This window comes from Dysidea avara, chromosome 7, assembly GCF_963678975.1.
Source record: "Dysidea avara chromosome 7, odDysAvar1.4, whole genome shotgun sequence".
Classification (NCBI taxonomy): Eukaryota; Metazoa; Porifera; class Demospongiae; order Dictyoceratida; family Dysideidae; genus Dysidea; species Dysidea avara.
The window spans coordinates 7,850,962-7,878,877 of record NC_089278.1 but is presented as its reverse complement, the minus strand read 5'-3'; the positions used below and the strand labels follow the sequence as shown (position 1 = coordinate 7,878,877).

General features: G+C 36.9%; 1 protein-coding gene across 2 annotated transcripts; it reads left to right on the top strand.

Moving 5' to 3' along the window:
* The first annotated feature begins 109 nt into the window (after positions 1 to 109).
* LOC136262001 (arylsulfatase A-like) lies at positions 110 to 27,544 on the top strand. Of its 2 annotated transcripts, XM_066056130.1 has the most exons (15): positions 110 to 317; positions 368 to 468; positions 2,641 to 2,768; positions 9,421 to 9,497; positions 10,561 to 10,643; positions 13,360 to 13,416; positions 13,937 to 14,018; positions 15,162 to 15,278; positions 15,735 to 15,847; positions 15,902 to 15,996; positions 16,176 to 16,314; positions 16,954 to 17,070; positions 17,232 to 17,335; positions 24,986 to 25,151; positions 27,318 to 27,544. In XM_066056130.1, the coding sequence occupies exons 2-15, from the start codon at positions 376 to 378 to the stop codon at positions 27,444 to 27,446; spliced, it is 1,500 nt and encodes a 499-aa protein (XP_065912202.1). In that variant the 5' UTR covers positions 110 to 317; positions 368 to 375; the 3' UTR covers positions 27,447 to 27,544. The 2 variants fall into 2 exon arrangements, with proteins under 2 accessions (XP_065912202.1, XP_065912203.1); XM_066056131.1 differs by lacking the exon at positions 368 to 468.
* The last annotated feature ends 372 nt before the right edge of the window (positions 27,545 to 27,916 follow it).

Here is a 27,916-nt window from a genome sequence, read left to right as displayed (position 1 = left end):
CCAGGCTTTTGAAGGCCACATCCTTTTTCATTATGTGGATCCTATATGGTCTTCATAGCTGTTGTTCTGTAGTTTTATAGTTCCCGATTCCGTTCCAATTCGGTTCATTCCGTTCCGTACAACAGACCCCAGGACGGTTTTATTTTGCTCGCGAAAAATCAGATAGCGGACGATTTGTTTGCATTTGCTGGTCACCTTTCATTGGTTGATTTTCACAAGTGCGACCACTGCAATCAGCCACGCCTTTGCTGTCACGTGGTGGCAATCACAAGATCAATCAAAGGATCGCCCTTTCCGTGAAAGTGTGATCAAGAACAGTAAGCATGCCAATTGTTTTATACTTTATAATGTATAAGTATGTGAGTAGGATTTAATATGGAGCTAAAAGTGATGATATTAGTTGGTGTGTGTATCACCTTGACAAGTGGTCAGGAGAAACCTAATATCGTCCTACTGTTTGCTGATGATGTAAGCAATGCCACAGATATTTTATGTAACGTGACAAGTTACGCCTGTGTACATATGTATATAGGCTGGGCTTGTGAGTAAGTAAGAATCTTGTGTGCTTTGCCAATGCTACACCCAACTAGATGATTAGTTAATTTGTCTTGTATGGCTGCCCTCCAGCAGTATAGTTGAGTGGTTCAAAGATATCCGCTTGAAAACATCTAGACATCAACAACAGAAGGAATTGCAATATTTTATAAAGGGAAGATTGCATCAGTAGAAAACTATAGCAGTGCAGTAGGGTGTATATCCATTCACTGGACTGGACTACTGGATTACTGGACTGGACTACTGGACTCACATAAAATTTGCTCAAACACCTTATTCAACCAAAGTAGTATACCACATGACAGGCTCTCCATGTCTTGTCTTGTATAATAATCAAGCTAGTGGTCTATTAAATGGCATGACTTCATAATTAATTGTTTGAACTCTCGTTACACTTAATGTAGTTAGTTGTTTTTAAATATGTGCAGCCTTAATTAATACCTTCCTAGCTGTAACACTGCACTCATTGCTATATATTCACAAGCACTATAAATATAAAGAGCAGACAAAGCAGTGCAAACTACTGAAAGACTATAGGTGATGCTATATTATCATTTCTTCTTACATAATGTAAATGCATATTGTACAACTTATGTCAATGTGTGCTGTTTTACAAAGGAAGGCTAAGGAAGACAGACAGATGCATTATAACAATGTGCATACATAGTATTTGTATCATCGCTAGCAGCAGCCAAATTATTTTTTATGACAAACTACACTGAGGTTTTAGTGCAGTTTTTGTGAGTAATGTGCAAGTTTTATGTCTCATGGTAAATGGTGTCAATTTCTAAAACACTATTGTGGTTTAAGTTTGGCTATAAAAGGCAAGAAAACAAACAAACAAACAAAAAAAACTTGAGTCCAGTAGTCCAGTCCAGTAATCCAGTCCAGTAGTCCAGTCCAGTAATCCAGTCCAGTAGTCCAGTCCAGTGAATGGATACACCCAGTGGCCTATACATAATATACAATGATTACATATGCACATTAGTTAACAATTACATTAACATACATACGAGTACAATTAGCTAAAAATATGACTTATATAAATGTTTAAATTGTCCAAGAGTAGCTGCAGCGTAAAGTGAGGCATTTGATAAGTTCCAAATTTGTGTACCTTTATAGTAGAAACTATTCTTGCTATATGTAGGCCTGACTCTTGGTAGGAAAAGGTGATGACTGTTTCTTCCAACATGCATATGGGAGGTAACAGTTGTGATGTAATTACAAGTCTGGTGAGAGCTGGTGAAGAGTTTTATAAACAATGATGACAGCATGAAATCTTCTACGTTCAGCCATAGTATGGTGCAAAATACTGTGTGTAGCTGCATGGAATCAATGAACAAAAGCTTAGAATGAATACATTCAAGCTGAAGGTGACCACACGACATCACAGTAGTCCAATATAGGAAGGACAAAGGTACAATACAACTTGCCCAACATTTCATTAGATAAGGGACACAGATGATGGAGACAATGCAGCCTAGACTGGTCCCTCTGATAAACATATCAAGTATGCTTCTGCCAAGTCAGGTTCTTGTCAATATTAACCCCAAGATATTTAAGAGATGGTACCCAAGAAAGTTGTCTGCCATTAATAATGACACACAAATCACTGTTCCATAATTGAAATCATTTTGACAAGCACTGCTGCACATGCCATGGCCTGAATTGCATTTTGCATGATAAAATTCTCTCTTAATGTAGATTGATTACCTGGTTGAATGTGAATTAGCTATAGATACATACATGCACATCTTTATTCCATATCCACCATTTCCATTCAAAAAGTGAACACTAAAGTAGGTGCAAAATTTTGGCCCAGTAATTAATGTGAAAATCAGACAGACATATGCATGCACAGAAAGTAGCTAGAATAGTACCAGCTACTATATGTAGCCATGTACTGTAAATACATTCACTGTACTATCAAAATCTTTACTGCATGCAGTGACAATGCAGTTGATTGCAGTTCACTGGTTGATAAGCTATGCCTGCTAAATACTAATGTTTAGTTGTGCAAAATGAGTTGTGATTTGTATAGCTAGATGCATTTTCTATACTTATAATATATATGCAAATTTTTAGCTTGGATGGGGAGATCTTGCAAGTTATGGTCATCCTACTTCAACAACACCTAACCTGGATAAAATGGCAGAAGAGGGTTTGAGGTTTATGAACTTCTATTCGTCTAGTTCTCTATGCAGTCCATCAAGGTCAGTTTATATATATAACGGGGGTTCCACACTGGAGCCTGTTAATCAGTCCATGCATCTACCTAGTAGTAATATTTTATAGCACTTTAGTGAATAAATCTTACCAGTGGGCATTTAGAAATACATTCAGAAGTAGTTGTAATAGCTTTAAAATGTTAAAACGATAAATATTTTAAGAGGCACTTTTTGCATATGAAGATGTGAGGTAGCAGCTTTGGTGAAATTAGTATTTTGCCACTATAAGTGTTTACAATAAGTATTTCTTTGAATGATAAACTTAATTATATTTACTGAGTTCAAGAAGTATATACTTGTCAGCAGCTCATCAAGTAATTTTTAAGGCCCTTCTAAAAAGGGGTTCCATGGAACCCTATGGATCTGTCCCTGATATATCAAAATACACGGTAGTGTATCATGCAGCCAAGAAAGCTAGCAAGCCACACCATGGGTATATTTTACAGTAAGAAAGAAAGCACAGTTTTCTTGCATATGTATCTCTGTGCAGTGACTCCAAATGGAATGGTTTTTATACTGCAAACACCCAACCCTTCAGCTTCCCACATACCCAATTTGTGCAAGGTAACTATATATATACATCCATGAAATATTAGCCCTCAAAGTTTAGCTTAATTTTTTTCATGTTTTTAGTAATTTTGAGAATTTAATTTTGTCAAATCTGTAGCTCAATCACCTTGAAATTTGGATTACTTCAATATTAAGGCTAATTCACGCGCTAAATTTGATGGATGTTCACAGAGTTATGGACAATTAGTTGAGCTAAAAAGACAATATTTTAAATTTGTCACACCTGCACAGTATTGAAACTCAACCTTTGCATAGGTGAACCGGTGAACCATCATAGCTCAAACCTTTTGCAATTAAAGCAAATCTCATTGACAGCTGCAGAATTACAAGGAGAAAACTAACCAGATGCAAAATTGTGGGGGTCAAAATGCTTACTGTCACTGTGAATTAAAAAGGCACAAAATGTAGAAAAATATTTGTCCAGAGTTTGAACCACTGACCTCCAAACCCTTCACCACTGAACCACTCAACTGATCAGCTCACTTAATTTCTACCTTACAAAAAACTGACCAGCTGGCTTGGGATATTTAAGGAAGTGAAATCCTGCAAACAGCCAAACTGCAAAAAAGGGTGTGGCCTTCAAAAGCCTGGGGGGAAAGTTGGACATCAAAGGTGCAATGATGTAAATTTTAATAACATTACCATCATTGCAACTATTCCTTGGCTGCCACTTTTGATTTCACAACTTTGTCACCCAGGCTTTCACATCCTTTTTTACATCATGGCTGTTTTTGCATGGACATCAGAAATATACCACACCTGTGGTGAAAATCAAAAGCACCACACTGTGGTATATAACTGATTTACCATGGTTTGCGGCTATACGTACCATATATGGTGTAACTTCACACATTCTGCAAAATCCTTACCTATTATGGTAAACAAGTCTATAATAACCAGCACCTACACCTGGGCTGCTGAGAGGATTGTTGATAAACCATTGTCTCCTTCGTGAATAATTCAGTGATGGGCGTGGAGTTGCTAAAGACTCTCAAATGCCTAATCCATCAATGATTCTATCAATTTCAATCACTAACAGGTACTGTTTCACTATAAATTGCTTGTTTCATCTACTGGGGTGTAGAATATACCAGTTATAAAATTACTCAGGATAGCAGTATGACTGAGATACACTGTATATGCACTCTCCCTTGAAAATGTGTGTTTTCGGGATTATGCTTATTTCAGTCATATCCCTCATATGCATGTTATATACATTTATATACCACACCTGTGGTTGAGATCAAAAGCACCGCGCTGTGGTATATAACTGATATACCACAGCAAACTGTGGTATATAACTGATATACCACGCTTTGTGGCTACGCTTACCATATATGGTGTAACTTCACACATTCCGTGAAATCCTTATCTAAATGGTAAACAAGTCTCTAATACTAGCGCCTAAATCAACCAACAATTATTCACCTCAGAAACTGGAACAAGTTTTGATTAACTCTTGTCTCCTTCATGGATAACTCACTAATCGCGACTATGTGGGTGTGGCACCATTAAAAGTGTAAAACGTCTGATCCATCAAGAATTTCTGTTAATTTCCATCTCCAGGAGGTGCTGTTTCACTATAACCTACTATCTATAATCGTTTTCATCTACTAGGGTGTAGAATATAACAGTTATAACACGATTACTCGGGATATGACTAAATATACGCACTCTCACTCGAGCGCTGCACGCTCTCGTGAATCGTGCATATATTTTAGTCATATATATCCCTCGTAAGCGTGTTATAACTATAAAATATATAATATAAATATAATTATACTTTTCCTTATGAAGTCAAGTAGTGCTATACTCTTTATCATGGGCATCTTGAGATAGTAAGTCAACAATTTAATGTGCATGCTATGGCCATACCAAGTTTATCATGTTTCATGGACTTATGTTACCCTGCAGGTCAAAAAATAATATTAAAATATAAATTATTTCAGCTGTACCTGACTGTTTTTATAATAGTACTAGCATTGGTACCTGCCCTATGTGCAGGACCATCTCCACATTAAACATTTTAATGCCACGAAGAGGGACTAAGCATTAAACACCAGCACTGCTAATGTAGCTATGTAGGGTACATGGTAATGTCACATTTTTTAAAGAGCATGAGGTTTTCTTATGTCATTAATGATGCAAAACACTAAAGTTTATTGTTTGTGGTTTTGACAGGAATGTAGTTTAATTATTCAGTGCATCTTCCCTACCAGTGACTTCAACGTGCTGTATAGAACAAACGAAACCTTTGCTGCTTTACATGAGAACTAATGCAACAATAATTAATGTATTGGGAACCAAGCATAAATATTAGTGTCCTATATTTGCTGTGTAGCATGTATGTCGATAGTGCTTTAAAGTACATGATCCTTATGCAGTACATAATAATTTATAGTGAAGCATGCATGCAAGGCTAGCTAATTAGTTAAACTGCATGCGAGCTAAGGCAATTGTATACAGTATACCCTACATTACATACAGGTTGTGTACACACGGTACAGTTTCAGTTTCTACATTTTGATGTTTACCTTACCAACTGTCACAAAGAGAAATGAACTTGAGCATAATTTAAAGTCAACACAATTTGCAGTTATAGTTACTGCATGGCAAGCAAAAGTTCAGAACTTGTCCTATGCACTTTCAGTTCTGATGTTGCAGTGACACATATACCTCTTGCCATACAAAAACCCAGTTTTGAAACACCTGCAGTGTAATTGACCAATAAGGTAATGTATGAATCTTTAGAGTGAAAGCATGTAAGCAGGATAGTGAAACAGTTGTGCCAGGTCAGATGCAGTTCCTCGGTGTAAACTATGGATCTGCATGGTTCCAGTATTATCATTTTTCAGATGCACAGTAGTATTTGTTCAATCATGCAAGCTGCCTATTACTACAGCAGTATTGAGGTAAGTCTGAACAAACAGTTTTTCATGTCAGTGCACACCTATGTGCTTAAAACAAAGATGTAGATATTCTGGATACTGGTTAAAGAAGCTTTTACCTACTCTAATACAACACACTGGACCAACACACAGATGGACAAATATGTTGGCAATTTGTCTGCCCTGTCCCAAAAGTGCTATAAGAGTCCCTATTATGTGAGGTAATTCAGTGCCAGTGCTGAAAAACTGATCATAAGAGTTTGTAGATGAAGACTTGCATGGAACAGATAGAGCAAAAAGGTGCATCAAAAAGGTCCCAAAAGTGAAAAAAAAAGTTATGACCTAGGCGGGGATTGAACCCTGGCTGGTTATAATAACTTGGGGTTAAGGGAGGTGCACAAATCGCCACAGTTGTTTATCAGTGGTTTTGACAGGAATGTAGCTCAACTTTTCATTGATCCTTCCCTACACCAGTGCCTTCATCGCCCTATAAAGAGCGAACAAAAGCACGTATTGATTTGCTACAACAACACTCGAGTTGCCAGATGATGGGCGTTTAATTTCGCTAAAGTCCCGCCTCGATACGTGCTTTGCATGCCAAGATATGATGAGCTAAAAGTCGTGTTTTTAAAAAGTGTTCACAAAAAGGTACTGAGTAGAAAGAAAAAAAATCTGTCAACACGTGGATTTGAACCCACGACCTCTTACACGCTAGTCAGGCGTTCTACCACTTGAACAGTATGTGCTGTGGTTTTCAAAGGAATGTTGCTCAAGTTTTCTCTACACCTTGGCCTTCTACGCGCTGTAGAGACCGAACGGAAGCACGCGTGAACTCGTGATAACAATCTTAGAGTAGGCGGATGATGAGCGCTTCATTATCAGCACAGACTATGTCGATTCGCGCCAAGTCTGGTGAGTAAGCAGCGTGACCGTCAGACAGACAGACAGACAGACAGACAGCTTTTCAGCTTTATATATATATATATATAGAAGATATAGAAGATATATGACTTTTCCACATATTTGGTTAGGTATAAGTATGTCATGTCACATTGTATTATTAACAGGAAGAAATTAGAGGAACACAATTTTTCATATCATACAGTGCAGTAGTACTGTTACAGTATATTAGGGATCATAGAGTTTTGGGCTTTCTTGCTCTTCAAAATCACATGAAAAACAGCCTCAATTTTCCTTTAAAACAGCTTGGCAGTATTGGCTAAGCATAACCAAGCCCAAAAATGCCTTCAGAGCGACCCCAAATCTTTCCAACAAGTTTCTACGGAATTTTTAAAGATTTCTATTAAACAAATTTCCAACTAACTAACTGATTCCTTCAGTCAAGCATAACTCGACAATTCCTAAGGCTATGTATGGGCTGGATTTTTTCACTGTTTGATGTCACTTCATCCCAGGACATGCCTCTTCGCCAACTGCAGTACATACAATGCATAGAGTGATAAGGCAGAGTAATAAGCAGAGTGATAAGGCTAAACCAAACAATTGCATGCATGGTCATGATAGGCATGGGGCAAGCACTTAAGTACTTTTATTTATATGTAAGCACTTTAAGCACTTGTTTTCAAGTGCTTTTTGAAGTGCTTTGAAGCATATTTGCTGCTTTGAAGCATTTCAGTTGTGCTTGTGCTGGTGCTTAAGCCCTTTATGCAAAAAGCGCTTATAAGCACTTTTCAAGCACAAAGGCTGCCAGCCTTCACCTCCTGCTGTTAAACTAGAATTTTTGCGTAACATTTGATAGCCAAAATGTGCTAGCAAACAAAGTATTTTATTTCATTTGATGTTTTGGCTTCCTGCAGTATATAAGTAGGCATCATAGTAAGAATTATTTTCAATTGTACAGAAATGGCAGAGAAAAGTACAAATTTAGTAGGAATTTCAAAAAATACTTATATCAAGCACTTTTATTGTCCTTCATTTTGTGCTTGAAGCATTTACTTTATTGAAGCATTTGTGCTTGTGTTTAACCCTTTTTCCAAGTGCTTATAAGCACTTGATACAAATGCTTGCTCCATGCCTGCTACTAGGACAGTCAACCTGCACTTTAAAAACATGTGTGAAAAAATTGTTCAAGATTTTAAACTCCATACCTTAAAACACAAATGCTTGACCATTGTATGAGCTACTATTAACCATATTAATTGCTACCTTCTAAATGAAAGGCCTACAGTAGTTTAAATCGTAAAAGTTTATAATGTATTCAATCTGGCAGACCATTTTATGTGTGTTATATTAGAAGTTCAAAAAGTGTTCAATTAGTGTGTTATGTAAATTATACAAGATATACTAGGGATGCACCGATACCACTTTTTACCAGCTGATCTGATACTGGTACATTTTGGTGGAAAATTGGCCGATACCTGGCCAATACTGATATTTTGCCAGATAGGCATTATTTACAAGAAACAGGCGATATCTCCACTGCTGTTTAACAATCCAAATATATTTGCAAATGTCTTATATATAGCACTGCTTGTTGGTTTTGTGGCCATCATGAATTGAATCATGACAATCAATTTGTCATCACGCATGACTTCAATGAAACTTGTTTCGTGGTTTACTGCCCATTCAACTGTACTAACAAGCATAATCACTGGCTTCTTTCTTTCAAGTAATTCATGGGTATATTATTAATATTTATTATTATTATTTATCTGTTATGTACAGACTCAGAAAGAGTATAACGTACATATTATAATTTAATAATTGTTCTTAATTAGGTAGTGATTGTAAAATGACGTTCCAATCTATCTTTAAAAAACTCAAAGTTGGGTGCCAGAGCAGTGTCTGCTGGTAAAGCATTCCAGAGTGAGTATATGTTCACTCGCTATGTATGCCACCATCTTGAAAAAAATTAAATGATGTCATACAAACTATCGGTTTTGGTATCGGTCACTTAAACCATAACTGATACCGATCCGATACCACCAAAAATGGCCAATACCAATTAAAATATTGGTATCAGTGCATCCCTACATGATACCTCCAACTACAACTTTTTTCTGCAATAATTGCCAATGTGGCTGTGAAGGAGAAAAATGGGATTTAAAGCAAGTGCCAAAGCTGGCTGTAAGCTTGGTGCTTGCAAAATAAAGTGATGTCCATGTCAAAACAGTGACTGTGTGCTATTATTGGCCAGTATGTCGTGTTATACCTTGTAGGTCATCACTGCTAACTGGAAGGTACCAATCAAGGACTGGAATATGGCCAGGAGTACTTCCATGTGGTGGATTGGGAGGTCAGTTGTTCTGTGATTGAAATTGATTGCACTCAATTACTCAAAAATTATTTGCTATAATTAGTTGCAAATTAAATTTTTGCCTCACTGCTTATCTTTTTGATCACTAGTTTGTTTAATTAAAAAATGAAATAAGGATTCGAGCAATAAAAACCAGTGAAATAAACTATATGGATGACAGTATTACAACATAGCCCTGTGAGAGAATCCTTACATTGGCTTGTCATAACAATTGTTTTCTTCAATGCCAAAGTAGGGATTTTTCACAGGGTTATGTTGTAATGCCATCATTCATATCTCTTGTTTCCTATTGAAGCAGCTTTACATAAGACGATGGAGTAGCAACCCATTCAGTGTATCCCTGTTGTGCGTAAGAATGATTTAACTAATTATATACATATATAGTAGTACTGGACGCCTTGTTTGACTTTCGCCCGTAGTATTGGTAGTGTACAGAGTTACACGCTCCCTTGTCCATAGGATCTAATGTGCTCCTGGTAGGGATAAGATCGTCGAGTCAAAGGTAGAGCTTGGAATAGTCAAGTGGAGCAATTTCGTGTGATTTTACGTGATTAGTGACTAGAAAGACTGTCCTGCTAAGCCTGTGCTACTATTCCTCCATCGTGCCATTGGACTTCATTTCCATAGCTTCGCTTCATCGTAGCAGAAACATGACTACTCGAGTATGCGCCTCCCCTAATTAGGAAATTTTATAAGTTACTTATTATAGTACACAGCAGCCATGTTTGAACTTCGCTGTTTACGGAGTTACATGCTCCCTTGTCCATAGGGTTCGATGCACTCCTGTCCCTACTATAACTACATTACTACCATACTTTAAAAAAATTGTAGTCTAATCTGTGGGTGTGTAAGAGAATTTAAGCCATAGGTTTAAATTTAATGAATAGTCTGATCATTGGGTCGTTACCGTGACGATCAATAACAGGAGTTTTAAATAGTACATTAATGATATCAATAATAATTTGCACTATTTAAATTCCTTTTTTATAATTATTAATCATAGTGACTCGATACCTTATGCATGTGTTTATACACTTGACAGGTTTACCACTAAATGAAACAACTATTGCAGCTCAACTTAAAAAAGTTGGTTATAGTACTGGAATGGTGGGCAAATGGCATCTGGTGAGTCAAGTGACATTTTGTAAATATATAAAATGTAGTGAGTATTACTTTAATACCACACGGCCATTACAAATGTATCACACTTATGTAATTATTCATGTTCTGACTATCATTAACCTAGAATTGTTTACCTGTTGAGAAGTATTTATGGGATCATTTTACTATACAGGTTGAAAGCCACAGGGTTTGAACCATCTCCCTTTGGCTCTACCAATTTAAAAAGTAGGGCACAGTCACTGGCACAAAAGTGAGGAGCTATGGATCACTGAAAGACGCCTTTAGTTCGTTAACTTGAGTGTAGCTAAACCCCATCTCTATCCAAGATCTCAAAAAGCCACTAAATAGACTGACAGAACAGTCATGCAAATACTCTATTACAGCAATCAGATGTATTATGCATAATCTCAGCTTTCAGATAAGAACAAAGAAATCTGTTTATCAGCTAGGTGTTGTCTGAACACTGCGTTCATAGTCTCAGTGATCTTATCAGCATTAGATTCTACTGCATGAGATAGAATAAAGTGCTTTTAACTAACCCACATTTATTAATGTGTAATTCCTGGGTACTATATATAGTAATTGAATTATGCCTAAAACAGCTTTTGTGTGCATAGACTTGTGCATAGTTAGTTACACCCATGTACACCCACCAAATTTATAGCCAACAATCACAAAGTCACAAGTGACGTATTGGCATGCCACTAAAGTGTGACTAAACAGCACAGAGAGCAGCACTGAGAAGTAAAATAATGTACAGGAGTAACTGGATACTGCCAAGCATTGTGAATTGATAACTGTGGTGATTATACGTGTGAATATACCTTGACATCCCTCTATAAGTGCAAATTAAACTATACTGATAATTACTCCAGTTACACATGCTGAAGAAATATATCACCAAGTTGCATGTCAGATTTCAAGTGATAACTTTTGAGAGTAAGAGTACGATGGAGTTCATGATCAATCAGTGAATTAGTATAGAGAATTTCTATTATGAACACCAGGGTATTTCAGTGAGCCCTTACTCCAAATATTCAAGAGGCCACAGAAGCACTAGCATGATATTAAGTATTTAAGGCTTGATATATGCATATGAAGAAGTTTGCTACATGGCACGGACACTATTTTGCTCAATCACGGAACACTGTAATTTTCACAAACTAACCTGCAGAACTAGTTCACAGTGCTTTTGTTTCATTGTAACACTAATGCATAATGGCTGTCAAGACATCGAAATAGCTCAGAACGTTCCTTTCCAAATATCCATCATTAAATTTGCAATAGAAAAGGTAAGTGATTTTCAACCTTAAAATGACAAGCTTAAATTTCCTCTGATTTCCTTCTGCTATAGCTCATCTTAATCACTATTCACTGCTCTTTCCAAATCTGGTTTGGAATCTGAGGTATCTATCACATGTCGTGGGTTATTACACCTTTTATTTCATGCCCCCGAAACACCTAATACAAAATGTATGGGGAAATTTGCTACACCCGATCGGTTTAGGCCATTTTTACACAACACAATTTCTGTGAATTGGACTTCTTTTTGCATCATTGTACTCGCAGAGAGTTGTTCTGCACGTATCAAATTCGGAAAGTTACTACACAGACTCGAGGTAGACGGTACACAATACTAAATTTAATCTTAATGGTTTTTCAATCGAAATGTATTGGAATTGCCATGAACAAAAGTATAGCAAATGTCTGCAAACTTCTTGATATGTGTGAGAATGACAGCAAATGTGAAGGGTCAATGCCAGAATGGCCGTCTAGATCTGCTTATTATGGCGAAAGCTGGCTACTAAGCAATTATTAGAAGGAAAATTAGGAATTTTAAAATGGATTAGGGATCAAAGAAAAAAAAGTAGTTTTAGCTAAAAGTGGTGAAACAAGGAAGGTTGCCTATACTTGCAGATACCCTTCTTGTTTCACCACTTTTTAGCTATTCCCTTGTTTCACTACTTTTTTTTAAATTTGATCCCTGATCCAACTTAAACTTCCTAATTTTCCTTATATATACTTGTTTGTTTGTTTTATTATGACAAATGAACCAGTGCACACAGCATTAAAAGAAAGTATGGCACCAGGAATTCCATAAAAGTAATTTTGCGTCAGAACATATGCTCCAACAATCAATTACGTAACGGAAAAGGAGCATCTCTATACTAACTCAGGTTATGGGCTTGATTTCTTCGCTCTTCGATGTCACTTCGTCCCGAGATGTGCCTTTTTTCCAACCATAGTATGTACAATATATGCATCATGGACTTGCCTTTGTCCTCCTTTGTGTTCCAGTTCTTTTCGCTGACAACGCAAGGTGTCAGTTTACAATAGCATGATGTGGCTTCCCTTTGGCTGTGTTGGCTATATATTATGCTTATTACCTGTACTTTCCGTAGCAACTGATTGATTGCAAAGATGCTTCTCGTTACAAGCAGACTATATCACTACCATTTTGAGGAAACCTACTCTGGCTTATGTACTCTCTCCTGCACTAGTACAACTATTATGTCGATGTAAACTGAGAGCAATTAATTATTTGCTGCTGAATTAATTTAGCTATTGTTACAAAATATTTTAGCATATTCTCAGTCCAATCTCTGAACCAATTGTATGTTTCAAGTATAATTAATCTCGCTGATATGCTGAAAATCACTGGTAAAATTGCTTGTATGTCTTGGTTGATCATGAGTTTATGATGTATGCATTATATTAGGGTGTGGGATTACATGAAGAATATCTTCCTATTAAACATGGATTTGACCACTATGTGGTAAGCATTTGTTGTGGCATCCTAATAGTGTACTTCTTTTAACATGCATTAGTAACAGATTATTTGTATCAAAAGTGATCTTTTCTCCATTTGTGCTACATGGGCACAGCATGTATTGGAATACACTGCAGTATAAATCTGGTTTACCAGGAATAGTGGACACATCTAGTACACTCTACTTGGGTATTATGCTTATGTTAGGTCACATTAAGTATTTTCTACACTATAAAGTATGTATGTCCTACCCCATGGTATAGGGTGGGTCAATACAGCTACAATGGTCTCCCAACTATTTTACTCTAGCTAGCAATGCACTGACATTTCCAGATAAGAAAGGAACACCCACCAAGTCAACACAACAGCTATAACATTATTCAAGACAATTTGAAAAGTGAATAATAATTTAGCAGGCTTTAAATACAATCCATAAAATGACCATAATCAAAACACATTAAAGGATAATCATATACGTATACTTATGCACTGTGACCTATAACTCAATTGCATATACATTTTCTAGGGGCTACCATATTCTCATGACATGTGTCCTTTCACCATATGCTTCTATCCTAATGAGTCATGTTATGGTGAAGGTGTCCCAGGTATGTGCATACAAATATGTGTACATGTGTATGTTAGTGTGTATGTTAGTGTGTATGTTAGTGTGTATGTCATGAAGTGTATTGATAAATATTAATTGGAACCTATGTGTGATGACTGGTTGGTATATAAGTTATATTAATGCAATCAACATGCCACAGTCCTGATGCTATAGTGCATTCATTAATATACAACTTATACAGTTCTTCTTTTTCAATACCAAAAAGAGTGTGGAATTGTTTACTCGTAATATACTTATTTCTCCAAGTCTATGGGATCAAGCAGCAAATATCAAAACTGTTGGATTTCTGTTACCCACTACTATTGCATGCGATTTCTCTACAGCATTAAGATAAAAAGAATGAGTTTGTTGATTTAAATGAATTGGAAGAACAGAAAACTAGCTAATCCCCTAACACCACTTTGCTACTGCACCATATGCAATATAGGCATGTACTCGTACACATTTGTGACTGAATTTGACAAAACAAGGCTTCGACGTACAAAGCTTTGTTAGGAGATATGGCGATTTTAAGGAATCATTGTGTAATAACTTCCCAGTGCCTACAGCTGTGCAAACAAAATTTGCACCAATTGTTCATCTGTTCACTAGCTATCACTGAGTGGGTGTATACATTTCTGATACCCAAAATTTGCCCTGTTTTGAGCAGCTTTTTTCGAGCGGGTAATAATATCACAGATGGTAGTAATAGGGTGGGAGGGTGGGGGTGGACGGTGGTCTTAATATACGGGTATAAAATGGAGTAAGAAGACGATTGGAATCCAGAGGCCAAGTTTGGGCTCTCCATGGCCCTCCATGGCCCTCAAATTACTCCAAATTGACTGAGAACACTATTGGCGAGCTCTCTGTGAAGTCCCAGCTCACTACACACCATTATCACAAAGCCATGGCCATTTAATGGTGCCAATCTCACACTCGTGGCTTTGACAGGGTCAGAAGAGAGCTGCTACAGAAACCAGACTTGTCAGTGCTGAAGGAAGTACAGTGTGAAATATGATAGTGTATTAGACCAGCAATCCATTTCTGGTAAAATCGTAAGTTTGATTTTGTGTGTGTGGAAGCCTGGTTTTGTGAAATCCGGTCACATTTATTAATCTTATAATGTACATGTGTGCACTTGCAGAGACTACTCCATGTCCTTTATATGAGGATGAAACAATAGTCCAACAACCAGCAGATTTCCTGAAACTATCAGAAACTTACAGCACAGCTGCTACTGGTTTTATCCATGAAATGGCTGGTATGTATTCATATAAATTATCCATGTGATACAATGCACATTATCAATTAGTCTCATGTGACCAAACCACATTTGTGTCATTGGGTAGAAATAATATAGGTCTGGTGCAGTTTTAATAGGTCTGATATATAGGTCTGGTGCAGTAGAATATACCTGTATAATAGGGTAGTGTTAACTTGCATAATTCAGCTCTGACATGTTTGGAATTGTATGCCACAAATTGTTGTCAAGGGTGATACAGAGATATGAAAGTTCACACCACAGTCACAGCGTTGAAGGCTTTTATCCCTTTATCTCTAGTGTAAGAATTTAGTTAGGATCATTACAATAAAAAGTACTAAAGCAAGGAAAATTGTTACCTTATGTGCACAAATTTAATTCCTACTATAGCCCATGATAAATATCAGTGGTGGGTACAGGGTTAATTTGATTGAAACCTTAATTGTTATGTTATAGGAAAAGAACAACCATTCTTTCTATACATGGCATTTCAACATACCCACCGTCCTCAGTTTGCTGGCAAGATGTTTACTGATTCAAGTATTAGAGGACCATTTGGTGATGCATTAGTAAGTGATGGACCTGCACAGCAATGTACTACATTAATATTTTGTTACTGATAGAATGAACTTGATTGGCAAGTGGGTAGAATATTTGATGCTATAAATGAAACAGGTGTTTCAAAAAACACTTTTGTGTTTTTTACTGCAGATAATGGGTGAGTTGCTGCGATATCAATTAGCTTAACATAAAAGATATTTACTTGCTCCTATGCATGCATATCATGTATATTCCTGTGATCGTTTTCTGTGTATAAATATACATGCATGCATATGCAACTTGCATTGAAATTATGTGGGTAGTGTACTAATAAATGTGCTAACATATTGTTTTTAGACCTTCACTAGCTCGAGAGTACAGAGCAGGCAATGCTGGACCATTAAGATGTGGTAAAGCAACTACTTACGAAGGAGGAATGAGAGAACCTGCCATTGCATGGTGGCCAGGTAGAATCAAACCTGGTAAAACCTCAGAGGTATGTAAAGCTGCTAACATAATTGTCTAAGATGCTAAGTCTCATAGTGATGAAATAGCCATTTTATCAATAAAGAAGACACACATTTTAGTACCTTATAAATATATAATCTACATAGACGTTTAGCAGTTAAGTTCTTCTTTATACATATTGCATCAACAACTAGCCTGTATATGTTAAACCAGGAGTGGATCCAGGAGGGTTCTAAGGGTACTATGGAACCCCTTTTGGAAGAGCCACTCAATGAGCTACTGATAAGTTTTTCTTAAATTTAGTAAAACTAAGATCACTTTATTATAAGTCTCTTTCTTCATTTTCCTACAGAGAAAGAGACACATGGTATAGTGTTTCATGTGGTCAAGAATGCCAGCATGCTACACTGTGGGTATATATTGACAGGAAAAGAAATTCACACATGTATAGCTCCATGGCCTCTTCTCCAAAGCACACCATACTTACATTATATATAGCTATCTGCCAGGTAGGGAAAGCCACACTCAAAATTTAATCGAAACTGCTTTAGCCATTCCTGCAACCAAAGCTTTGATTTTTTCTTTTTTCTTACAACGTTCACAGGGACTTAAAATAATAATAGTAATGTTTTTATGCCATAACTGTTGTTACATTATGTGTATATAGTTGGCAGCTACAGTGGACCTGTTTCCTACAATTTCAAAGTTGGCAGATATTCCTATACCTAGTGATAGAATTATTGATGGAGTTGATATGTCTCAGATTTTATTTGAGGATAAAATGGTATGGTGCAATGATTATAGTGTGTTTACTTCAGTGAATATGTGTGTGTGTAATATGTACTATGTAGTTGATCTTACTATTGTGTTATTGGGTAGGATATGTATGTACGTACATGTGAGCATGTATACATATAGTCAAGAATATATTTCTGTTTACTCTAGAGCAATCGAGAGAGTTACATCTACTATCCAGCCTTTCCTGATCCTGATGTAGGTATCTATGCTATTAGATACAGAGAGTACAAGGCCCACTATTACACTAAAGGGTAAATTAAGTGTTGTTCTACATATATGTCAAATTTGTATTTGTAAAAGAACAAATCATCATGAGAGTTTCACTCCTTGTTAAAGGTATACTCCTTGTTAGCTGTCAAGATGAAACATCATTGCTGGCTAAAAGACAGCTATGTATAAGGGACAGGATATAATGACTTATACAAACTAAAAACTTGTGCAATAGTTGTGGTAAAACCCTTAACCTAGCTTCATATTCTCAACAATATCATACCAAATAACATAAGTGCCTAAGGTTTAAAAATTAGACCAGACTATTTCATAACAATGTTATCATGAAGAAAACAATGTCTCAAAGCATGCTTATACACAAGTGATGGTATAACATTGACTGTGTTTCTTGATTATTGGATAACTTTGCAAAGAGTATACCAGTGAAGGTTTCCAGGCGATAAAGAAGCCACTTTTAATTCATAAAGTAACATAGTTACTCAAAGCATTGGGGATTCAAAGACCTCAGGCCTATGATGAGGGACACATTATTTAAAAGGGTTCCAGGTTACACACAAGTAATAGTTTCTCAACATAGCATTATGATTGATTGATAATGTGAGTGAGATACTCTAATAAAACCAGCCAATCCAAAAAATTAAATGTAATAAGGGATCATAGAAATAAAAGTAGTGAAACAAGGGAGGTTGCCGAAGATATGCTAGTTATAACACTAATTCTCTAATTCAGTCTATTAGGGATTAAATGTCAACTGGTATCAAGCAGTGTGGTAGTACTGTTTAGTAAGGATCCCACCCCCTAAAGTGATGGGCATAACCTAAAATTTTGCTGATAAAAACCATCATAGAAAAATGATACACAATGCAAATCACTTTTACTGAAATGCCTAACTTCAAATCCAGTGTTAAAAACAAGAAAATACTCACAGATGGCTATATGCCAAAAGGCACCTGTCAAGCTGTAGTGAGGTCTAACAGTGAAAAATCAAGCCTGTATAGCCTTAGCCATTATTGAGTTATGCTTGTCTGAAGGCAGGTAAGCAGACAGGCAGGTAGGCCAGTCAGTCAGTTAGTCAGTCAAGTCAGTCAGTCAGTCAGTTAGTCAAGTCAGTCAGCCGGTCAGTCGGTATGGAAACTTCCACTAAGCACAATTTTTTGAAATTCTGTATCAACCTGTTAGAAGCATTTTGGGTCATACTGAAGGCACTTTTGGGTTTAGTTATACCTAACCAGGGCCGCCCAGAGAAATTAAGGGGCCCAGGGCAAAGAATTAAAGTGGGGCCCCAGAGGTTTCCATTCTGAATCACAACTTCACCCAAGCTGTAAGTTGAAGACCAAAAAAAAAAAGAAGGTCATTACATGCTGACAATGACAATAACTACCCCTCACTAACCATATCTCCTTATTTATAAGCTTGCTACACTGCTCCTCTGAAGAATACTGTGACTGCTCTATTAGAGTATCTAGATCTGTATGCTCTATTAGAGTATATCGATCTTTTAAACAGGTATTCAAGGGGCCCTTCCTGGGGCCCCTTTCAGGCTGGGGCCCGGGGAAAACTTCCCCCCCTGTGGGTGGCCGTGTACCTAACCAATACTGCCAAGGTACCATAAAGGTATTGTGAAGCTGGTTTCTTATCAATATTTTTTTTGTTAGACAGTACAAACCTTCATGTTCCCTAACATACAGTACTACCATACTTATGATAATTTTAATAGAATATTTGCTCACTTTACATGACCTTAAGCAGTGTAACCTTCTTTTAAAGTGTATGCCAAGTATCTTGCATGAGTATTAGCATGTAATGTTTAATGTACACCATTGTATTTTGTGTGGGAGAATCAAATTGCCACCACATCAAGACACACGGTAGTGTGTCGTGCGGCCCAAGAAGCCGGCGCGCAACCCCGTGAGTATATTGACAGGAAGAAAGAAAACGCAATTTTCGCACCTCCGTAGCTCTGTGCTGCCTTGATGAAACAAGACAAATTTTGCTGTGTACATTCCCTCCAACTTCAGTACTCCACATTCCAAATTTGAGCGAAATCGCTTCAGGAATTCCTGAGATATGCGACTTCAAAAATTGGCTTAGTTTCTTCGTTTTTTTTCTTCTTATTTTTCTTCCTCTTTTCGCACACTTACAAAAACTGCTGTAAAACGCGAACGCGTTATCCGATTGCCTTGAAATTTGGCACACAGAACGGGGGTATAAAGGCGCATCTCGGTACCAACTTTGGCTGGAATACCATAAACAGGCAAAGAGTTATGAGCGATTATGCACGAAAAATAACACCAATATGTTGTCACGCCTACAGGGTAAACCGCGTATGGGAAGAAGCTGAAAATCGGTGGATGAATAGGTTAACTATTGAACCTCAAACCTTTTGTGGTTTCAAAGAAATCAAGCTAAAAACCAGGAAGATACAACGAAAAAATCAACTGTGTGTAACAATTATGTAATCGAGATTAGCTAATTTTTTATTTTATTATTATTATGCATGCCACGTCTACCAGATAAGCCACTTGGGGTAATGCTTTGAAAATCGCTGTACAGATGGAGTTATCATCTTAGATAAGCTCTTCAATGGTGTAGAAGAATCAGACTTAAAGCCACGGAGTTATAACACGAAATCCAACTTGGTGTAGCAAGTGCGAGATCGAGATACTCTAATAGAGCAGTCATCCTAATAGAGCAGTCACCCTGAACAGAATTCAAGAGATCAGTTAAAAATAAGTAACCTGTATAGAGATCAGCTACAAACAAATCACCCTGTAGAGAGTTCAGCTACAAACAATTCACCCTGTTCAGACATCAGTTAGAAGAAGTTTTCTTGTAGAGAGTTCAGTTACAAACAAATCACCGTGTTGAAAGATCAGCTAGAAGATGTCACCTTGTAGATAGTTCAGTTACAAAGAAACCACCATGTAGAGAATTCAGCTACAAACTAGTGACCCTGTAGATACATCAGCTAGAAGAAGTTACCTTGTAGAGAGTTCAGCTACAAAGAAACCATTCTGTAAAAGAACTCAGCTGCAAACAAATCACCTATACAGAATTCAGCTACAAACAAATCACCCTGTAGAGAGATCAGCTAGAAGAAGTTACCTTGTAGATAGTTCAGCTACAAACAAATCATCCTGTAGAGAGATCAGCTAGAAGAAGTTACCTTGTAGATAGTTCAACTACAAACAATTCACCCTGTACAGAGCTCAGTTAAAAGAGGTTTCCTTGTAGAAAGTTCAGCTACAAACAAATCACCCTGTAGAGAGATAAGTAAGAAGAAGTTACCTTGTAGATCGTTCAGCTACAAACAATTCACCCTGTAAAGAGATCAGCTAGAAGAAGTTACCTTGTAGAGAGTTCAGCTACAAACAAATCACCCTGTAGAAAGAGCAGCTAGAAGAAATCACCTTGTAGAGAGTTCTGCTACAAACAAATCACCCTGTAGAAAGATCAGCTAGAAGAAATCACCTTGTAGAGAGTTTAGCTTCAAAGAAACAATCATGTGAGAGTTCAGGTACAAACAAATTGTCCTGTAGAGAGATCAGCTAGAAGAAGTTACCTTGTAGAGAGTTCAGCTACAAAGAAACCATCATGTAGATAGTTCAGGTACAAACAAATCACCCTGTAGAAAGATCAGCTATATAGAAGAAATCACCTTGTAGAGAGTTCAGCTACAAAGAATCTATCATGTAGAGAGTTCAACTACAAACAAATCACCCTGTAGAAAGATCAGCTATAGAAGAAATCACCTTGTAGAGAGTTCAGCTACAAAGAAACCATCATGTAGAGAGTTCAGCTACAAACAAATCGGCCTGTAGAGAGATCAGCTAGAAGAAATTACCTTGTAGAGAGTTCAGCTACATAGAAACCATCATGTAGAGAGTTCAGCTGCAAACAAATCACCTGTAGAGAGTTAAGCTACAAACAAATCTCCCTGTAGAGAGATCAGCTAGAAGAAGTCACCTTGCAGGGAGTTCAGTTACAAAGAAATAAACCATGTAGAGAGTTCAGCTGCAAACAAATCACCTGTAGAGAGTTCAGCTAGAAACAAGTCACCCTGTAGAGAGATCAGCTAGAAACAAGTCACCTTGTAGAGAGTTCAGCTAGAAGAAGTCACATTGTAGAGCTACAAAGAAACTACCACGTAGAGTTCAGCTGCAAACAAATCGCCCTGTAGAAAGATTAGCTAGAAGAAGTTACCTTATAGGGAGTTCAGCTATGAACAGATCATCCTGTAGAGAGTTCAGCTAAAAACAAATCACCCTGTAGAGAGTTAAGTTACAAAGAAACCACCATGTAGAGAGTTCAGCTGCAAAAGAAATCAATCACTCTGTAGAGAGTTCAGCTAGAAGAAGTCACCTTGTAGAGAGTTAAGCTGCAAATAAATCACCCTGTAGAGAATTCAGCTACAAACAAATCACCCTGTAGAAAGATCAGCTAGAAGAAGTTACCTTGTAGAGAGTTCAGCTACAAAGAAACCACCATGTAGAGAGTTCAGCTGCAAACAAATCACCTGTAGAGAGTTCAGCTAGAAACAAGTCACCCTGTAGAGAGATCAGCTAAAAACAAGTCACCCTGTAGAGAGTTCAGCTAGAAGAAGTCACATTGTAGAGAGTTCAGCTACAAAGGAACTACCACGTAGAGAGTTCAGCTATGAACAGATCACCCTGTTGAGAGTTCAGTTAGAAACAAGGAATCTTGTAGAGAGATCACCTAGAAGTATCGCCTTGTAGAGAGTTCAGCTACAAACAAATCACCTGTAGAGAGTTCAGCTACAAACAAATCACCCTATAGAGGGATCAGCTAGAAGAAGTTACCTTGTAGGGATTTCAGCTACAAACAAATCACCCTGTAGAGAGTTCAGCTACAAAGAAACCATTCTGTAAAGAGCTCAGCTGCAAACAAATCACTTGTACAGAATTCAGCTACAAACAAATCACCCTGTAGAGAGATCAGCTAGAAGAAATTACCTAGTAGATAGTTCAGCTACAAACAAATCACCCTGTAGAAAGATCAGTTAGAAGAAGTTACCTTAGAGAAAGTTCAGCTGCAAAGAAACCATTTTGTAAAGAGCTCAGCTGCAAACAAATCACCTGTACAGAATTCAACTACGAACAAATCACCCTGTAGAGAGATCAGCTATAAGAAGTTACCTTGTAGATAGTTCAGCTACAAACAAATCTCCCTGTAGAGAGATCAGCTAGAAGAAATTACCTTGTAGAGAGTTCAGCTACAAAGAAACCACCATGTAGAGAGTTCAGCTGCAAAGAAATCACCCTGTAGAAAATTCTGCCGGAAACAAATTGCCCTGTAGAAAGATCAGTTAGAAGAAGTTACCTTTTAGAGAGTTCAGCTACAAAGAAACCATTCTGTAAAGAGCTCAGCTGCAAACAAATCACCTATACAAAATTCAGCTACAAACACATCACCCTGTAGAGAGATCAGCTAGAAGAAGTTACCTTGTAGATCGTTCAGCTACAAACAATTCACCCTGTAGAGAGAGCAATTAGAAGAAGTCACCTTGTAGAGTGTTCAGTTACAAAGAAACCACCATAGAGATTTCTGTAATCAATATATGTGACCGGATTTGCGAAAAGGGGTCTTCCACACACATCCAATTCCGTAAACGTTGGAGACCATAACTCAGTGTTCAAGTAACATATTAACCTGAAAATTTCACCATGTATTCAGCTATAGTGGTGCTCACCACTGCCCAAACATCAAGGCAATAGCTCTTTCCAATCTGAAGTTATCAATTGTCAAAGTTGGCAAATTGGATGTGTGTGGAAGACCCCTTTTCGCAAATCCGGTCACATATGTATTATACAGTATATATAATTTGTACATTTACTGATAAAATATTTAAAGTACATCTACTTCATCTTTTCTTCTTCCTGTAGTAAAGAAAAAAAGATAGGTTAAAAAAGTCCCAAAGCCGGCCTATTGGGGTATACAAATACAAAAAGAAATGAAATCTAATCCAAAACAGCCAAGCTGTAAAAAAAGTGTGCGGCCCTCAGAAAGGCTATGGTGAAAAAAGATGTGAAATCCAAGGTGGCGGCCAAGAAATGGCTGTGATGGTAGGTTAATGGTAAAAATTTTAATAACGACAATTCAGTTGAATTTTTGTGCCGCTTCACAAAATTTACCTAAATTGTCATTATTAAAATTTTTACCATTAACCTACCATCACAGCCATTTCTTGGCCGCCACCTTGGATTTCACATCTTTTTTCACCATAGCCTTTCTGAGGGCCGCACACTTTTTTTACAGCTTGGCTGTTTTGGATTAGATACTATAATTTCCATACAGTGCCAATTAGTAAATAACTGTACTGTATGAGTCATACAGTACAAGTATGTGCATAATTGGGCAAATACAGTTATGTGGATAATTGGGCAAACTTGGGAAAATCCAGTACAGTTATGCAGAGCAGTTGTGCAAGGAATGCCACAAAAACAACCCCAGCACAATTGATCACATGCATTAAATTACTAAAACTAGCCAGCACTAATTCTACCAGCTGTTTCTACAACTAGAAATGGATTACATGGACACTTGCTTCTAGCCTGAACACCAAAAATTAAAGTGGTTCAAGCACATGAGATGAACACTCTAAGCAAGAAGACCAGGAAGTACAATATAATACTTGAAGCACTGCCTATGCTTGTGTGTACAAAATGCAGCACTTGGGGGTGTCTCAAGGCAAATACAGCACTTAGATTTGCGTCGTGCTGTATTAGCCTCTTGACACACACCCTTGTGCTGTGCACATGTATGGTAGTGCCTCAACTATAACATAATGATTGTGTACAGCCACAACTTAACCTGATTTAAAGTTTGATCCATTTTAATCCAGTCCATTTTGAAGCTGTTGCTGTGCTCAGTGGATGGCAGTTATTAACACTCATCGATCATAAATGACAGCTTCTTATTTTCATGCTTTGTATAAAATGTAAAGTGTAGCAGTGTGTAGTTTTATAGAGGCTCCTGCAATGTAGGGGTGGCTCCTAACTTTCGTGCTTCTCTTATACCACGCTTGATTAGGTGCTAGAAAAGCAATTCTGGGTGATTTATTGATTTCATAGCAAAGGAAAGTGATTTATGAGGTTTGTCCACCAAAAGTTGTTTTAAACAACAGGTAATCATTTTGGTAATAAACTTAATTTCAAAGTATACACTTGCTAACATGTTGACTGCTCCATTAGAATATACCAATCATCTTAAAAAGTGGTTTTCAGAAACTGATGAAACTTTCTTGAACTACATCTAATAGTAAAGTAAGTACTTTCAGGACTAGTTACCTATGTAGCTAGTAGCTAATAGCTGTGAAGAGTTATTATCCTACACTTTCAATCAGTGGCTACCTATACTTATTCTTCTGTTTCTACTCAACAACAACAACCCATTCCCAAAATGTTAAATGTTGAGGTACTGTATATAGCTGGTACAGCTAGTCGCAAGGCTAGTTGAGATAAACTAGATAAATGTGTGTATCTACAACATTTTGGAGCCTTGTCTGTTGTACATGCTTGACTCATTTCAATTTTATAACAAGTAACCCATTTTAAAACTGGTCACTGATTTTATATTGGTTCATGACATATATACCACATAGCCAGCAGTAGGCAGTATATTATGACATGTGATATTTTTTACTACATCAGAGGAGATTATCCAAACTTCTACCCTGATGATATGTGCAAAGGATCTGCAAAAGAAACTAGACATGATCCTCCATTGCTGTTCAACCTTAATGAGGATCCTGGTGAACTCAATCCACTTAATGTTAAAGAATCTCCATACAAAGAAATAGTACAAACAATTGATGAGGTTGGTATTACACATTAATTGTTTTCATTTTGTATAAGTGCATAATGTACATGGTCAGAATCTTGACACCAAAGTTGTACATTCAAACTATACTTAAATAGGGTGACATCTGATAGAAAAATAGGTTCATTATTAGATACTCTCCATACAAGAATGCTATATATATATATATATATATATATATAGTATGTTCACGTTGAGCTGAATCCTGAAAAACAGCTAAAAATTAAAAGATTTTTTCTCAACCAGAGTTAACATTTCAGCTAACCAGATGATTATTGGTAACAGCAAAGGTGTCAAAAACAGACACGTACGGTTTCGCTCCGTTACAAGTTCGGGAAAGAGCTGTAATGGACACTGTACTTATATGGCTTCCCCATAGGAAATGTATTGTGAAAATTTTGATTGGCCGTAAATATTATGTCAAACATTTGAACAAAAAGATTTTGAAATATTTTTAGCGGATCAAGCAGCATTTCAAGATTGTACAGATTGTACAAATGAAGCAGCATTTGTACAAGCAGCATTTCAAGATTGTACAAGAGCATTTCAAGCAGCGGATCAAGCAGCATTTCAAGATTGTACAAATGAGCCAAATTTCAAGATTGTGTGTAATTGCATCCATGAGTTATTAAATGTTTTTGAGGATTCAGCTCAACGTGAACGTACTATAGTAAAGGCCTATACTCAGAACTTGTATGTATGCTAGTGAAATCTTACAGTGCAGGCTCATAATCATTGCAATGGAGACACTTGTACAGCATTTCTGAAGTGAAGGACCATAATAATAAAACAAATAACTTATCTATGTATGTGCACTCTGAACTAACCATCAACAACTGCCTAACTTCCCCCCTGAAGGTGTTAATCCAATCCAGTGGATTTATTATAGCCATTATTAACATACGTAGTACTTAGTTAACCTCCTTCAAAACACAATGGCATGCTCAATAAGTTTCTGCTAAAAGCCACTCTGCAATGCATGAAAACTAAGCTAAAGTATTGAAGGTAATTGGTAGTAAAGTGCACGAATAGATACTACACATGGTAGTCGGTACAGGTAGAGATCACAAAATAGTATGCATTATCCTGCCAAAGAAAACTGGTCAAAACATTACCTGGAAGTATATATATTGACTCACTCACTCACTCACTCACTCACTCACTCACTCACTCACTCACTCACTCACTCACTCACTCACTCACTCACTCACTCACTCACTCACTCACCAACCGACCAATTGATTTACTAATCATGGACAGTAGAAATGAGGGGTGATACCTCCCTTCCACTTTTACTGATGAATGCTTTACACTACTGCACAATCTACACATTAGCACAGGTATTACTGAAGTAGTTAGTGTCTGTGAGGTAAGAAAAGCTGGGGTGTGCACAATTACTTCATCTTACCTACACTTTTATTAACACTGTCGTTCCATTTAATGTATAGGGTAAGGTTGCATAGAAAATTACCTTTAAACATATATACTATTGTAGAGGACATGAATGTATGTTATATACAGAAATTAACTTAATTTTTCATTACTACACCGTGTTGAAAGTGTGTAAAGAAAGCAAATGGGCAAATAAAGCAGATAACAGTGCTACTATTTATTTATAATATAAGGCTAATTAAAATCTTATTAATAAGGAAGAATGTTGAGGGTAATATTAGGATCGGAATACTGCTTTTACAAACCATGACAAAAGATCAATCTTTTTAACATGAAAAGTATCCATAATACTGGCATATAAACTCACCTTTATCATGTTCTCTATCCATACTAACTTTCAAGATAATTACGGTAAGCTTATAGTACTAAGTCCATGTGCAGAAAGGAGAAACATTTTGGCTCATGAAAATCCCTTAAGAAAGAAATAAAAGTTAAAATTCAGCCACCTATATCATAAGAATGGCTGGAGCAATTTCAATAAAAATTAGGTGAGTAGCCTACCCTACCTAGTGGGCAGCTAAAATGCAATTGGTAAAGAGATCGTAGAGCTATATATGCATGTGTGAAAATTGCATTTCCTATTTCCTGTCAATATGTATATATATATGTACCCCAAGTGTAGTGCTCCAGTTCTCTTAACACACTATTGTGTCTTGATTATATACAGTTATATTACTATACGTATTACAACAAATCATGCTTTTTCATTAGATTAAAGCCAAGTTTGAAGCAACTGTAGTGTGGGGAGAATCTGAGATGAACAAAGGAGTTACTAATGCAGCCAAACCTTGTGCTAAACCTGGATGTACTCCATTTCCACAGTGTTGTGCTACATCTTAATGTGACTTTGCTAACTACAAACAAGTCATGTGTTGTGAAAAATATTTGTGTATTTTGCATACATTTTTTTACTATTATCAATGGACAAGTACAAACTACATTACCTAATTATGAACTTTATTCCATGTTTGTGTTTGATCATGGGCCCGGGGATCAATAATTCGAGATAATCTAATAGAGCAGTAAAGATTGAGATATTCTAATACGGCAGTCAAGATCGAGATACTCTAATAGAGCAGTCACAGTATTCAGAAAGAAGCAGTGTAGCAAACTTATAACTAAAGTGGTGGAGGGCAGATATTTCAGTAGGTAGTCAACTTTTTTTTTTTTTAATTTTGGCCTTCAGCTTACAGCTAAGAACGCTTTCTCAAATTGAAGCTTGCAACTTACCATTGCTGAAACTTCCCTTATAAGTTAGCAGTGGCATCTCCAGCGGGTGATTAAACATAAGATTAAAAGAATTAACGGAT

Excerpts from the sequence above, each read along its gene's own strand:
- LOC136262001 (XM_066056130.1), top strand. The coding sequence starts at position 376 with ATGGAGCTAAAAGTGATGATATTAGTTGGTGTGTGTATCACCTTGACA. Across the intron at positions 9,498-10,560 it reads TCCATGTGGTGGATTGGGAG|GTTTACCACTAAATGAAACA; the intron begins GTCAGTTGTTCT and ends TACACTTGACAG. Across the intron at positions 10,644-13,359 it reads TGGTGGGCAAATGGCATCTG|GGTGTGGGATTACATGAAGA; the intron begins GTGAGTCAAGTG and ends GCATTATATTAG.